The sequence below is a fragment of the Rhopilema esculentum genome, unplaced genomic scaffold, assembly GCF_057945365.1.
Source record: "Rhopilema esculentum isolate cy_ngs unplaced genomic scaffold, ASM5794536v1 HiC_scaffold_35, whole genome shotgun sequence".
Classification (NCBI taxonomy): Eukaryota; Metazoa; Cnidaria; class Scyphozoa; order Rhizostomeae; family Rhizostomatidae; genus Rhopilema; species Rhopilema esculentum.
In genome coordinates this window covers 179,135-195,043 of record NW_028300846.1, presented here as the reverse complement: position 1 = coordinate 195,043, position 15,909 = coordinate 179,135, and the positions used below count along the sequence as shown (strand labels likewise).

The window sequence follows — 15,909 nt, the reverse complement described above, 5'->3', positions numbered from 1 at the left end:
AAACTTTTTAAACGAAATGCTCTTTTTCTAAGGACCTCTCGATGAAACTGCACTTCACCTAGCTGTCGTTATTGGTGATATACCGGTGCTAAAGAGTTTGCTGCAAGGCAATCCAAGTCTGCTGGCTCAAAACAAAAATGGTAAAACTGTTCTTCAATTGCAACTTAGAGGAAGCATAAGGGATCTGTTAATTAAGCATGCAAAAAGCTAGGAAATAGTTGTTTAGATTTCTCTGTTTGATATGGGAGGGATTTTAAAGAGCGTTACTGTGTCTGTTTTTTAGACATAGCATTAGAACAGGGTCTTCAAAATTAATTGTCACAGGTATATACAAACAGTTATTGCAAAATATTGGGGGGGGGGGGAGGCTATAGCCACGCTAGCCCATTCACCGCGCGGTGCCTGGCATTAACCCATCTAAACCTCTTCTATATTTGTTTCAGTTTTTCACATAACACCCGGTTCTTCTTTACCATAAGTCTTCAATCCTCTGCGATGCATGCACATCCACCAATCAGCTACCACCCAAATCATTTCACTTGCAGCAGTCATTTTAATTAAGCCCAGTATGCCGGGTTGAAATTAAGTCCATAAATTTATATACGAGAGGTTAATGTCTTGAATTTTGACAGAGCCCCAAATACTAGGTCTCAGTTTTACCATTTTACGGAACCGCAACAAAGAGACTTCAAATTTTGCGAGATTTTGAGACTCTAAACATTACATATCAATGGACTGCTGCTTGTGGCGGGCTGTCTCTTGTGGTGTGAAATATAAGGTTATTTTCTTGTATTGGGCAGCATTCCATATGTATATTGTATCATTTTGATATTAGTTTGTGTTGTTACTGTTTGACTTCTAACTGTTTCATAACCTCCCCATTTACAAAGAGCTTTCAATTTTTGAGCTCAATCCTTTGAATATTTCTTGAGCTTTAAAAATATACATCAACAAAATAGTGAATTGTCTCCTTCCATTAAGTGATTAAGATTTCAATTGGCATTTCACTGATAATAAAACCATTTGCTAATGTGTATGATATGATAAAGACAATCAATTTGGCGAGACTGTTATAATATTGTAGGTTAGCGAGACTGTTATAATATTGTAGTAAAAGTACTTGTTACAATGATAGCAGCCGTTTCGATCTCGTTCACTGTGCAGATTCCTTCTTCTCTGATGTTAAAAACTGCTCTTGATCTTTATTAGTGTTAACTAATTCACAACAACAATATCGGGCAATCATCCACTAAATCAAGTTTAACTTTGGAAGTCTGTTGTGGTTATCCTCACTATGTTGAGCTTACAATTCAATTTAAAAGTGACTTTTTTAAATCTTACTGTTGTATTTTGCCTGCTAATCCGAAATTAATAATACAGTTTCAAAATTATGGAACTCTTCAATGCAAAATTCCATTCAATCAATTTTGTTCAAGCAAATTTGATACTGAAAAGGGGGAGCACAGCACAGATCTAAACGAGAAAGTTGAAACAAGTGAAATGTGAACAGGATGCGTTTTCTAAGTGCATTACTGGCATGTCTTATGTTCTCAATTCCCTTGCTCACTTCTCTTGCTTGTGCCATGTAAATATGCCAAACTACAAAAATACTTAAGATTGTAATCTTGTGTTCCTGATACTGTTAGCGATATTCAAATGCAAGTTTATTGGGGAGAGAAGTCCAAAAATCACTGTTCTTTGTCAAATTCGCTGAAATCGCTGCCGTTCTTGGCATTACTTCTTATCTATAATGCTTTCCTGTGGAAGGGAAAGGATTTCTATTGCCCCCTAGAATAATAGAAATGCAAAGATTCATTGACAAATATACATGCATCATGACAGCTGCAATACATGCATCATTGTAATTTTTTTTCTCATCAATGATACAACATTTGGTGCTGTTTTTATACCGAAAGGCCGCCGGTTCACATATGTTTAGAATAAAACTTGAAAAGCTTGAATTTTATTTTATTTTTTCCAACAATTTTAACTAATCAATCCGGGATATTCTTTCTACGATTTCTATGTTGGCTGTGTCCACTTCAACTTTTGTTCGCCTATTCCTGGAACCACGTATGCATAGTATGGCACTACGAAGAAGTACAAATGACAGCTTGGTGCGAATCCAATCAGTCACCAGTGAAATTGCTAGATCACATTTCTCTGATATCTTCATAGATAAAACGGAACTAAACTTTTCAGTTTCTCTACTTGAACCACCACTGTGAGCGAAATTCAATGGCGTAAAAGAACCATGCTCAACTAGTAAAACCCTTTGACTGTACGCGCGTTTCTTCTCTCTTTCATTCCCTGCAAAATTGTTGTCTAGTTTTTGGTTTCTGTACGACGGTGCGAATAGGTTGAATACCCTTACATCAAAAAATGCAACATTGTAATTGCTTTCCTTTTGATAATTACACTGTTGAATAGGAAATCAAACGAAATCGAAGAGATCTGCTAGATAAGATATTTTCTGGATGGGAATTTTAGTCTGTTTAAGGGTGTGCTCAATACATTTACAATTTCTTAGAACCCCCATTTGGATTCTTAATTTGCTGTCTAAGGTATCTAAGGGCTCGTAAATCTCTCGTCAGTTCTTGCTCTAGGCGGGTAAATAAAAAATGTACCGTATAAGGTTTGCATGTTACAAATTTTTGTTTTGGTGGTTTTAGGTTGTGATTCTCCTCTTAAAACCAGCTAAAAACATGATCCAAGCTCTCTATAACCAAAGTCTGGTTTCTTAGTGGGATATTTTCATCGCATCGTGTACTTTATGATATCAGCTGCTGAAAAAGACAGGATTAAGAAACCACCACGAACGTTGTACTCGGCTCCAGTCCTTTTCCACAGTTCATACACCTTGTCTCCGTGAAACTACTGTCAACGAAGGATCTCATCTAAAAATTTCTCCTAAATGCTATTTTGGGAGCGGGGCACTAGGTCGAAGTCCTAGCATTAAAGTTGAATTATTATAATACTTTCTTTATGGCAAAGAACCAAATGTACCGAAGTTGGAATATCGACCGAGACTGGTAACCTCGTTTTGATGCAGTTCTATCATAAAAAGATGGCGTTGTAGTTTAATCCAGAAAAGAAAAACATTGGCCGAAAAAAAGGTAAGATAACTGACCATGTGATTTCAAGGATGTAAAGTAAATCTTATTATTGCTTGGTCATAAAAGCCCAGAACTATAAATAACTGTTGGAATGGTGATCATGCTGTAATAAAACTCAACGGACTCTCTCAGAAGACGCGACCCTTTTCGAAAGCAAGTTTGGTTTTCTAGGCCTATCCCAAGGCAGGAGTCTTAGCAAAAAGGTCTTATGCTGATATGAATATGCAAATCTGTATTGAATGCCATAGAACTCTATATTGAATGCTGTTGGTTAGATGTTTGAACTGTTATACACATTTATGTAACCAGAACAAGCCACCCGATTCTTGTTTTGTACATGTACCCCCTCCGAAAATCAGCCATGTTAAGCTTAAGAAGTTGACCATATCTCTCTTTTCATGCAATAATTTTCAATTTGTTTAGGTTATACTTTAACGATAATACTGTTCGGAAAGTTCAAATGAATAATCATTATTGGAAAGAACAAGGTCCAAGCATTGCCTAGGGTCAAGACATTGCTTAGCTGCCACTTTTCTGACTAGGCGAGGAACTTTTTTATCTTTTTTTATTAAAGTGAATACTATTTAGCCTGCATTCATTGTATTTATTGTATTCATTTTACACTTTCATTCATCATAAGTTCATATTCTGTTCACAATGGTTAGGGATCTAAAATGTTTTCCAAATATATTATATTTTTAATCTTCTTGGTAAATTGTATAATTTTTGTGATAGAAATAAATGGTCTGCAAAATATAAACATTCAAAACGAATGGTCTGGTATATATGCATCAAAATAATGATATATGCTATGATCTTATGATATATGAAAAGTTGATCAAGATTCTTGATAGGGAATGCCAGATTCTTAAGTAAAGATTTATAGCTTTAAATACTCTATTGGCAAGATGCCTAGATATAACTTTTCATTATTTGTTTGTAGTATATATTTTAAAAGCTACACTTTTATACAGGTTGAGCAGTTAGTTTAATGGATTTTAAAAGCAATGCCACTACCTAAACATAATCTTATGCTCATTTTTCATTTCAAAAAGTTAAGGATACAATTTTAAAATTTAAACAAATCAATAAAGGGAAAAGGTCTCTTTGTTTTGAGGAAATTTTGAGACAAAATCAATCCATATTGTCTATATATATTTTGAGGCAAAATCAAGCCTGCACCTATTTTCTTCAAGGGAACCTTTTTTACTTAATTGAATATATGTTAAAACAATAGATTTTTTCTAACAGAACTTGCCTGTTTAACATTTGAAAATCTGAATCATCTGAAAATTATTTCGTCCAATCTGAATCATTTGAAAATTAGTGATTATTTGATGGTTAGATTATTAAGTTTTTATACAGTGTCTTTGCATAATTATTTCCAATTGGTGACTGCCCTTCAACAATGTTTAATATTTTGATTGCACTGCATAAAAAAGATAATCTGAGTTTAGATATTACGTGATTTGAATTTGATATAAGCTTTTAAATTTCTCTTTAGACTGGGATTAAGATCAAATTATCATGTGAGTCATCTTTGATTAAAGAAGAAATGGATGCTGTTTCTACAATACATGATTATCAACAATCTGAGCAGCCAAAAGCTAATGAACCTGCAGACTGTTTAGCCTCTTTGCAAGTGTTAACATCAAGTATATCTTCAGTGCCAAAGCCTCCAGTAATTGATGTTAAAAAAGGTGTTAAACCATCAACCAAAAGAGGAAGAAAGAAGAAGCTCCCATTGAAGGTTTCACAAAAGCCAATTTTACCAAAAGTTTTTGCCATTCAAATATCTCCACAGTCGAGTGTAATTGGTAAGGCAAATACATTTCTAAAGATTTTTGAGTGATCTTTGATGTAATTTCCATTAAATATACTTATTTCTTGTAACTTTAATTTACATTATTATTAATGTCACATTGTGTTGCTAATTACATTATGTTATCACAACTAGCAAATGCTTGCTGAAACTTATTTTTACAACTGATTACAATGCAGCATCTGGTTTGTGTCCCACAGCAAAACCAGAAAACTCTTAATTGCCCACAACCTATAATTGCGACCTTTTCTTCATTTGTCAACTTGATTTCTTAGTCATTTGTCAACCATTCTCAACAAAAGTATCTTAGTGATGTCCATGTGCTTTTTAGTCATAGTCACTGAGTCCAAAATTTTTTATTATATTTTGTAGCACCTGTTACTACAATTGTGAAAACAAATGCCTTTCCAAACACAGCAAAGAATGTTGTTACCCCTGTCAGTTATCACGTTACTGGAGCTAGTGGAGTTCAAATTGCAAAAACATTGTCACTAGACAGGGCACAAGGGGCTAAGGTGCAAGAAATTGGAGGAAGAAAAGTACAAGACGAGGGGACACACCATGGCAGCATTTTTGCAGAAAACAGAGGACAACAATTTGAATCAGGAGGCTTTGTCATGAGGTAGCTCAAAAAATTTTTAATTGTTCAAAATAAGATGATACATTAAGCAAAAAAAATCATAAGAAAGTTTGTTTGTGGGCTAGAATCCCTAGCTGTATTTTTGCCATCCTGGTATAACCATTCGCACATCAGATTTTAATTTTTGAATTATTTATCATTTCAATTCATTTACGAATATGTATATTCACCATTGCCAGGAAGAAAAAGATTCAGTGCTACAGAAATCAAAAACAATATTATTTTATTGTTTTAGCCACAGGAAAGGGAATTATATTCAAGATCCAAGGCAGCTGAATTGGGGTGAAAGCATGTAATTTGAATATACAGGATCCATTTAACTTTAAGAACATTTTAGCTATCTACACAATTGGCCCATTTTGTATATTAGATAAAAATGTTGTTCGAAATATGGAACAGGAGTTTTTCTGGTAAATTGCGTCTAAATTATGTACCCCTGCAACCAGTGGTACTTCTCTGTTTATGAAGTTATCTTAATGCAAAGACTTGTTTCTTTATTTTAAGAAGTGGAGGCTTGCAACGGGGTAATCGGAAGAGACTTGTTCATAATGCAGGTGTGTTGTATCATAGTTCACATTGCTTATGAGTTTATATTTGTTTTTTTTGTTAACTTGTCACATATTCAGCCTATTTTGCTTTGTAAAGTAAAGACAGAATCATAAGAAATTGAAAAGGAATGGTTTAAGACCAGAAAACCCTTAATAATACAGCAACACCAGACTATAAGCATGTTAGTGTGTCAGAATTTTGAATAAATGAATAGTAAAACTGAAACTTTTATGGTGAGTGTGTTCTGGCAGTTATCCCCAATACAATTCTTCAATCTGGCATACTGTGAAAGGTGCAGGTATTGAAACTGGCTAGTCACAAAATGTAGAAAGTCTACTTTAAACATTTAACCAACTATTTGAGTAACTAGCTTTGTTCTTTGGTGATATTTGGATTTTCACATTTGAAATCTGCACTATCTAATTTCACTATGTTGATAATTTGATGTAAAAAGTACAACCAAAAAAATCATTTACTGGATTTTAAATGTAATTATTCAATGCTGGCACAAATTTTTTGGTGGAACACACTCTTAATAACCCAGTTTTGACTCGCCATATCTCAGGAACGCCTTGATTTTGCTAAACTTTTGGGTGTGATGTTCCCACCTGAGAATGAATAAATACTGTAATGTTCATCAAAATGTGAGAGGGTGGGTGACCATTCATGACTTTTATGGACAATTTGACGTGGAATGACGCTTTTCAATGTCTTGCACTGTATGGCGTGTTTATCTCTAGTTTTGCGTATTCGTCGTTTGGTTTTTAATGTCAATCTTTATTTACAATTGCTTTCAAAAAATTTCTAAATACATTCCCCTTTTCAGCGGAGAAGAAACGAAAAGAGAGAATAAACGGATGGATTTCAAAAATCGCAAGTGTTCTTTTCAAGTACTATCCAGAGAAGCAGGTAAGTGCTGCATTCTATTTAAATTCTCATTTAAACCTTTGCTAACAAACTCTTGCTGTTCAAAAGTCCTCTCAGTCATTTCTTTAACAATACCATATCCTCTTTCTATGGCAGCACAAGATTTATATACTCGAAAAGGCATATGATTTCATTGCGGAGAAAACACAGCTGCATCAAGAGGAAAAAGAAAGACAGGATGCATATACCCAATCTGGTAAGATACGTTTTCAGTCCATGTTCACTTATTTCTTTATACGACTTAAAACGCTCTGTTAGAAGGCTGTTTAGAAATTACTTGACGCAAATTTTCAACATTATCAACCACCGTGATCCCCCGCCGCGTCTTCTTGGAAAAAGGCTACAAAACATTACAGTTAGGGCACTACGACGCTACAAAAGCATTAACACGAATGCGCATTAGTTTATTATGCGGCCTTTGAGTCATTCATCGTGTTATCAATCATCCTGTGGACACCAAAATATTGGAAAATTACTAGCAAGAAAGTTGAAACAGTGAGCTCTCTTCTCCTCGTAAAATCTATCTTTAGCTAGTCAAACTTTGACCTCGTTTACACTACAGAAAAAAGTAACTCCTTGTTTCCGATAAACCTTGCCGTTCTTCTTTGGATTTACTAAAAAGCGAAACTCTTTCGGTCTGTTCCCAAATCGTCAATGTTTTGTCTTGTGTAACCGGTCACAGGAACGGAACTTCGTGGTAATGATTGAAAACGTGGCTTAATCTAGCGTTGAAGCGAGGCTTGCCTTGTGAGGCCAAAAACATACAAAAACATATGGCAATGGCAATGGGAATGATTTGATTATAATCGTAAGTTCGAAGTTCCAAAGTTCGATGCTGAATGAAACCATTACTATGATGAAACCATTACAGCGTGGACCATGTATAGCAAGACTCTTGTAGGGTGCCGCAGGGGTCTGTACTAGGTCCTCTTCTCTTTTTGCCTTATGTTAAATACATGGCAGACGACTGTAAAAAGCTTATGTTATTTTATGAAAAAGATTGACGATAATAAAAACTATAAATTTAACCCAGGCATGTTATGAAGTGGCTTGATGCCAATGTGATATCTCTTAGTGTTAAAAAGACGAACTTCTTGGTTTTCCCTTCCATTAAAGATAGAATGGCTGAATTTAATCAGGAATTTCATTCAAAACCAAAGTAATTACCTATTTGCTTTGTCGTAACTACACCATGTTTTGTTTCCTAGATGCAAGACAGGAGAGTACAGTGCAAGAGCTTGTTTGCAAAATAGCTGATCTTGAAAATCTAGTTGATGTCCTTTTGAAAGTTATGCGAAAATATAAAATACCTGCTCCATCATCTTTATTTAATTCGACCTACGTGAAAGCAAAGTTCGATTTCCTTAACCCTGGTACTGTATCTGTTGGCCAAGTAGACGAAAACGGGATTTTGTTGAACAAATATAGCAGCTCAGCTAGCGATCAACAGCACCTGATTCCTTGTTCCACAGGAAATTCTAGCTTTCCAAGTGATCAGATGATCATTGAGTTGAACGAGCCCCACATGGAATCGAACAGCAATGCGACCCTGTCAATTCAAACACATGTCCCTAACGAAGAGCAAGAAACACTAACGGTTGTCAGTGAGTCCTTGAATTTAGCGTCAGCTTCAAGTACTCAGGCAAGTTTTCCTGTTGCAGAGACCTATATGAGTGTAACTAAAAAGCCAATTATCAGCGGAAGAGAAGCTGTAGCCGCAACCTTAGGTTCAGTTTTCTCCACAGATCAACCAATAGCGGTAGACCAGAATGGTCAAGTTGCAATGGTAAGCCACTCTCGACTCATTTTGCCTGCTGATTTACCTCTTTTAAATGCCAGCTCAGTTACAAGAACAAGATGTATTAATAAATCTACCTTGGCCGAACACATGACCGAAAAAGGCTCTAGCCTATCAAATGATTATTCCGTTGCGGTTGATAGCGCTATACACGTGAACAGTAACAATGCCGGAAATATCTCGAAGCAAACCATGCCAGACTGCATGACAGCTACTTCATGTAACGCCGAAAATAAGCGCACAAACAAAGACACAATTTCAAAAGCACCTTCGATGGAAAGCCAAATGTTTGTTATTAAGAATCTTGTGCAGCCGAAGACTAAAGCAGTGCTTAATGGCAATGCTTTGTCATTTATTACATCAGGGCCTATGCCTGTCCTCGAAAATAATGAAGATTCATCGGTAAGTGCAGCAACAAGCAAAAACGTTTATTTACCCCGTACTCATTGCGATACATCTGCTTTGTCCAGCAATCGTAGTATTGTTAGTATGCCTGTCATTGCAGGCTCCGGCGAGCGTCTTTTGCAATCGGATCTAAACGGAATTAGTGCAATAACTAGCTCTTTTGTTCGAATCGAGAATGCTTCAGCTATTTCATCCCAGCAGCTATATTTAGCAAGGTCAAGTCACACTAATGTCGTAACGAAGAACGTGGGTCCACAAATAGTTTCCGCTGTAGGCAATGTTGTAACGCAGGTGGTGAATAAGACCCAAAGATCACAAACTGTACATTGTGCCTCTGAAGGTGACAAAAATATCAGTATTCCTGTTCCCTGTCAGCAAGATGGTTCTGCTGCTAGTCAGGTCGGAGTAACAAGCACCCAGACTTGTCATACTGTAACAAGCTTGTTAGGCAATGTTGTGACATCACCAACTGAGAATTCGGCACTGTCTATTGAAGCCATACTAGCCGATAGACCAAAGATACAGCAAAAAATAGTGTCCCAACACACACAAAACAACAAGCGTGTAAAACAAGTGGAGCCAAAAGGCCAGCCACCTTCGTCCTCGGCAATTTCAAAAGCTGAAACGACTAGTCGTAAGCGACTCTCTTCGTCGAAGTCGCAGACTAGACAATTAACAACGCAGTCGTCAGTGTCGTCCATACGAAGCGCTGGTTTACACAATACCTTTTCTTTGGCGAAACCGCCTGCCAAAAGACTAAGAAAGAGCACAAACCAAAATCAAGGCAGAAATGAAGTCGACTTCGACATCGTCAGCTCTACAGTGCAGTCTTCTGCAACCATTTTTAATACCAAAGCTTCTTTGAATATGCTAAGGGTTGAAGAATCGCCTCCAACCAGACGACAGACTGGTAAAATGAATGACAATGCTTCCAAATCTATTCAAAGCAGAAGCGGTTTACCAAAAGCACATAATTTCGTTTCTTTGGCAAAAAGAGATCCGAGGGGAGAGAGTAACATAAACAACAATAGTAACCTAGGCCACTTCTCTGCTGAATCCTTACTACGTAGCAACAATCCTTCAAATACACAAGTGTTTTCAGGTGATACCGAACAAGATGGCAATTTGCCTACTATTCTCAACATCTTTTCCCCGGCTTCTGTAGGAAATATGGTAACACAATTACCATTGTCAAATTCAACAAATCCACAACACTTGACAAATAATTCCAACTTGCCTACTATCCAATCAACTTTCTCGAACTTTTCAGCCGAAACCCTTATTGGCGGTACTATTGAAAACCAGTCTGTGAATTCCGTTGTTAATCCCAACGACGGTACCCTCGTTCAACAAGAACAGCAGAATCTATTCACTGATTTCTCAACTGATGCTTTGCTTGCCGGGACGGAATCGAGTCTCTCATACGGTATTGATAATATCATGAGTCGTAATGACGTAGTAACCTCCAGCTCATGCATAAGCCCAAGCTGGCTTCAGACTGGCGCGTTTATCGATAGTAGCCCAATAAGGGGCAATTTTAACCCCGGTTTTAGTTTCTTGGATACACCGAACGGCCCCCAAGGGTATCCAGCCTCCGGACAAGCTGCAAACTTCAGCACACCGATAAAATGGCGACCAGACGTATTGAGAAATGATGATCAAATCTACAATAACATGCCTTCATCAATACCTGTTGCAGGCCCTTGGAGCCAAAATATCATGACGACACCCCAAAAAACAGCACGTGGTACACAGGCTAAAGATGGTCAAAGAAATAAAGTGTCCAAGAGCCAGTCAAGTAATAAAAGAGGCCCAAGTTTTGGGGATTTTCTTCTGGTAGATTCAGTATCTTGATTCCTTAACTTGTTGACGTTTCGTTTCAGCCAGACCGTCTTTAGCAGAATTTTTTCTTTAGATTCGCAAGGTTGTTCGTAAGGTTATATCGGGGCACCATTAGTGGTGGCGCTAAGACTGCTATTAGGGCTGATTACTTCCAACTCTTGTCAAGATATGATTCACATGTTTCTTCTAAAAAACGAATTAGAATTGGGGAAAATAACTTCTGGTATATAGCACTGAAATGATGTTGAAAGTTGGGGGTCTAAAGAATTTCTCATGGCCTACACCCATAACCCCTCCCACTCTGCAAGTAGTGTGTGCCTCCCCTGGGTACCAAGAATAGAGGAGAATTTTTAGCTTTTTGTGGTAGCAGCCTCCGGTAGGCGCCCGGTTGCATTTGCTGGTATTTGTCATGTGTGTAAGATATACATCCAATATCTGTTTCCAGAATGCAATGTTTTTAATAGTCCCTTACCAAATTCTAGAATATAGGCATGATTCCATTCCTTAAAATTGAAAATTTTGATGAAAATAAATTAAGATTTAAAGTTGAAACCCGGTATAATGGTTTTTCTAGCGAAATAGCTATTCATTCCCTGGGAGGTGAGAGACTACCGTAAAACGAATTTGAAGCATGGGCAAACGGTGATATATTTTGAGATATTTCGATTTGCATTACATTTTATTTACAGTGTAAAAATTCATTTATTCAAATTGTTTTATTGATATAATGTAGATTGAACCTTTTTATTAAATTTACTTGGTTTTAGAGGCATCAGTTCACAGTAATCCTTTACAGTTCAGAATTTTCAACTCTCTAGTTTATCAAAGTGTGTTATTTATTGTATTGTAAACAATAAAGGGAATAGTTAAGTTAGTGTACCGTACTTAATTATGGCTCCTTATCCCCTTCTGAGTGATATCTTTCCTTGAAATTACAAAAGCAAAGCCTTAAATACTTGTCCACGATGACGTATGCTTAGATTAACGCTCCCATTTCTGTTTTTTGGGCTCGCAAGTTTTGGATGGTAAGAGAGGCAAATAATTTAACGCCTTAATGATGAGAGGCTGCCCCTTAGCGTACGTAAGGAAGGCAGCTCCCTGCTTACAGTCACTAAGCGTGCCCATTGAGTTCGATAAAAGCTCACTATGTCCTTTGACCGTAAGGGGAATATGTGATTTTGCTGAAATGCTTTGAAAGTCAAAAGCAAATGACTGTGAATTAGTCAAGTGTGAAATAGAAACGAACCACGTGTCCAAAATGAATCATAACACTCTGCATGGGCAAAATTGATTGAGCATAAAGCATGTTGTTTTCAGTGTTTTATACATGTAAATTTATATTTGAATTTTGTTTTAGATGGCTAGTGGAGTTAGAGAGTTGTGTGTAATAAATGTATCGCGTTTGAAGAGCATTTTTAATATTTGTTATAAACTGGCAATATTGGTTTAAACTGGGATACACTTAACTGAGCATTTTCCTAAAACCTTCTAGAAAAACAAGTTCTTTAAAATTTAGAGGAAATGTATCTTGCGGAAATTTATTTTCTTTCAGGGTAACTGGCAGCGGTTTTGGTAAGAATGGCCAATTACGTTTTGATACCACCGGCATTATTTCACTAGCTGTTGTATGCTTCCAGGGCATTGTTTTTGAAGACCTTGCTTTCCCATCAGATTCATCTAAAACTTCTCCCCATAATCACACATGCCATTACTAAACAACTTTTTTTGGCTCTAGGAAAGCCTATCTTCCTACCAAGACAAACTGCAGGCAAGTTTACTATTACAATGAATATTCATAGTATCTTGCATAATCATACATTTCGTTTTTGCATAGTTTTGAAAAATCAGAAAAATAACTCTTTTCCATTAATGCTTGAAATGGACTTTTGGAAAGACATCCAATTGGTCTAGGACTAGTCAATATAAATCTTATTGTGAAAAAAAAGTATTTTGAGCATATCCAGTCTAGGCAACTGCCCAGGCCTTGCCATTTGAGGAGAGCCATAGCTCTTGCTCCCCTCCAGGCTCTCCTCAAATGCTGGAGGGGAGCTAGAGATTGCTCTCCTAAATTGTACTAAAAAGCAAATTTGCTCTTCTTGAAATCAATTTTTCCTTTGTTTTTGTTCTTAAAGCTCACCTGAATACTTCTAGGAGAGTTGTTTACTGCTCCCCTGTTAAAAGTCTTAAGACCAGACCTGCAACTGCCCTTTTTTGTCAATACATTAAAAAATTATTTTCAAACTTTAGTTTTTACCAGACTTGCACATTTATTTTCAAATACTTGGTATAGCTGGAATATGAAGATTTCATTTCAAAACTGAGAAAAACATATATTGTCTTTCCTGCTATCCCAAAATTTCCTTTGGACAGTCTTTTATCAATTTATTTGTTTTTGTGTACAACAATGCACTCTAAACATAAAATCATATTCCAGATGTGTATACATTGTGAAAAACAATAAGAAAACACCACTGTTTGGATGAGGAGTTTTATAATATTCAAAATATTTATCAGAAGTCTCATTCAAGTCTATTCTGATTCCTTCTGTTTTTGGGTAATTTGAGCACCACGTATACGACCAGTACGTCTTGCAGCAATGAGACCAACTTTGCGACCTGCAGGTGTGTCTCTCCTTACAGTTGATGGGAAACCAATATGCTGATGGTTACCACCACCATGAGGATGCTCCACAGGCTGTAAAATATGGATGTAAAATACAGATAAAAGAATAAACACTTTCCCTAGATAAATAATCAATAGTCTTGGGAACCCATCAACAAATGATTACATCGTATATTATTAGAAGAAGAATGATTACCAACAATTTATCACCCTATAAACAGCAGAAATCATCTAGATGCTACTAGCATGTAACTCAAGCTGGTGGTTAAGTTCTCACTAATGGCTACCTTTAAGCCTGAAAATCCATCAATTACATCCATGTTCTGGACCCCTTAGTTTCTTATATTTGAGCCTTGTTTATTTTAGGAGACAGCAAGGTGTATACCACTGAGCTTGTTGCATCATAAGGTAGCACATAAAGAACAGAACAGTCAAAAATTATTTAGAGAAGAATATTTTCATTTAATTGTCATAGCATCAGTAAGAATGTGAATTTATTTTTTAAGAAACTAGTGTTGTGACTATACTCCTTCTGTTTTCAGTTTAAAAAGGCAGGTACCAACTTAAAGCTATTCGCCAATTAATTGTCATGTGGGAAATTTTCCACCCACTCTCTTTCATTATGACTTCCGTCATTTTGGGACTTGTGATTAAGTTGCCTTTCCAAATTGCAAAAACAAAGGTTGTGGCAATTGTTTATATATTAGGTAAATTTTTAACTTAACTTGGCAAAGTAATAAAATTATGTGCATTATTTGCAAAACTGAATGTTGAACCATGAGTAGGAATCAAAGAATAACTTACATTCATAGCAACACCACGAACTCTAGGCCAACAGTTTCGCTTAGCCTTGTATTTGTGGTAAGCCCGTCCTGCCTTCATTATTGGTTTGTCAACACGACCACCACCAGCAACAATACCAATCATGGCCCTGTTAAATGATGGAACTGACTTTTTAATTCCTGATGGAAGCTTGATTCTAGTGATTCTTGCATCTGGGTTGTGAGCTACAACGGTGGCATATCCTCCTGATGCACGGGCAATTTTTCCTCTGTCTCCACTCTTTTCTTCTACATTACAGATAATTGTACCCTCTGGCAAAGCACTTAATGGTAGACAATTACCAATGGACAGTGTAGCTGAAAGATTAATGACAACAAATTAAATTGTCTTGAATATAACTTTAATGGCATGAATATTGATAAACCAAAGCATGACTTGCTTTTCTCCTGTCCAAAATACGATGAAGTAAATAAGGGCCAAGAACTTACCTTTTTTTCCACAATACACAAACTGTCCAGTATGCATTCCTTCCGTTGCAATAAACAGTTCCTTCCTTAGTTTATACTTGTATGGGTCTCTGAAGACAACAACTGCAAGAGGTGCACCACGTCCTGGGTCATGAATGATATCCTTTACGACACCTTTCAAGTACCCATGTCTCTCTGAGTAGTCAAGAGCTCTTAGTTTGGCTGCTCCTTTTCTGTGTTTGGTATGTGATTTGAAGATGCTTCCAGCACCTTTCCTCTGACCTCTGATTACCCTGCCCATTTTTATTGGTCTAAAATGACAACACGTCAAATATAATATCACAAAACACATAGTTTGAGACACCAAATTGTTAAAATCTCTCCAACTCTAACGTGAACTTATCCGTTAATTTATATGGCATCTTATGAATCTATATATTCTCTCAAAACTTATCGCCCTAGTAAAATCATTCTTTCAAACACTCGTAAGACCTGGTAATCATAAATTATGATTCAAGAGACGACTTTAGATATTTCAGGACAAACTTCTATCATTTGCTACCAGGCAAACAGGACCTTGGCCTAAATATAACAATGTTCATAAACAACGCTATTTCATCAGCAGACTATAACTATACTCTTTTTATCTCATAAAAAGGCATCTTAAGTCATATGAAATAGTCGAAATTATTCGTAACTGCAAATTATTAATGATTAGAGTGGAATTTTCAATACTCTTAGATGTACCTGGGTTTCTACCGATGGCAGCTTTAGAAAGACCGATTGGAAGGACGTGCTATCAAAAAAGCCTGGGAAGGAATTGAGCCTCGTCTCGATATCGCGAATTATACTGTCACGTTTTGCGAATCGCATTCAGTTTCAACATCGCGAAATATGATCGAATTTCTTCGCGCATGAGCAAACGGATTACTGATTTT

At 36.6% G+C, this 15,909-nt stretch overlaps 2 protein-coding genes across 4 annotated transcripts; one reads left to right on the top strand and one right to left on the bottom strand.

Annotated features, from left to right (window-relative positions):
- Window positions 1-207: 207 nt before the first annotated feature.
- On the top strand, window positions 208-15,271 carry LOC135684295 (uncharacterized). Of its 3 annotated transcripts, none has more exons than XM_089115627.1 (8): window positions 208-3,116; window positions 3,540-3,658; window positions 4,621-4,933; window positions 5,356-5,560; window positions 6,083-6,132; window positions 6,954-7,036; window positions 7,151-7,250; window positions 8,263-15,271. In XM_089115627.1, the coding sequence occupies exons 3-8, from the start codon at window positions 4,672-4,674 to the stop codon at window positions 11,109-11,111; spliced, it is 3,549 nt and encodes a 1,182-aa protein (XP_088971753.1). In that variant the 5' UTR covers window positions 208-3,116; window positions 3,540-3,658; window positions 4,621-4,671; the 3' UTR covers window positions 11,112-15,271. The 3 variants fall into 3 exon arrangements, with proteins under 3 accessions (XP_088971753.1, XP_065055873.2, XP_065055875.2); XM_065199803.2 differs by having other exon boundaries at window positions 2,771-3,116; window positions 5,311-5,560; XM_065199801.2 differs by lacking the exon at window positions 3,540-3,658 and having other exon boundaries at window positions 5,311-5,560.
- LOC148957270 (large ribosomal subunit protein uL2-like) lies at window positions 13,574-15,836 on the bottom strand. Its single transcript, XM_089115630.1, has 4 exons — window positions 15,719-15,836; window positions 14,993-15,282; window positions 14,526-14,860; window positions 13,574-13,793 (listed from the first exon to the last, which is right to left on the bottom strand). Exons 2-4 carry the CDS (start codon window positions 15,270-15,272, stop codon window positions 13,629-13,631), a joined length of 780 nt encoding a protein of 259 aa, XP_088971756.1. The 5' UTR covers window positions 15,273-15,282; window positions 15,719-15,836; the 3' UTR covers window positions 13,574-13,628.
- Window positions 15,837-15,909: the final 73 nt, after the last annotated feature.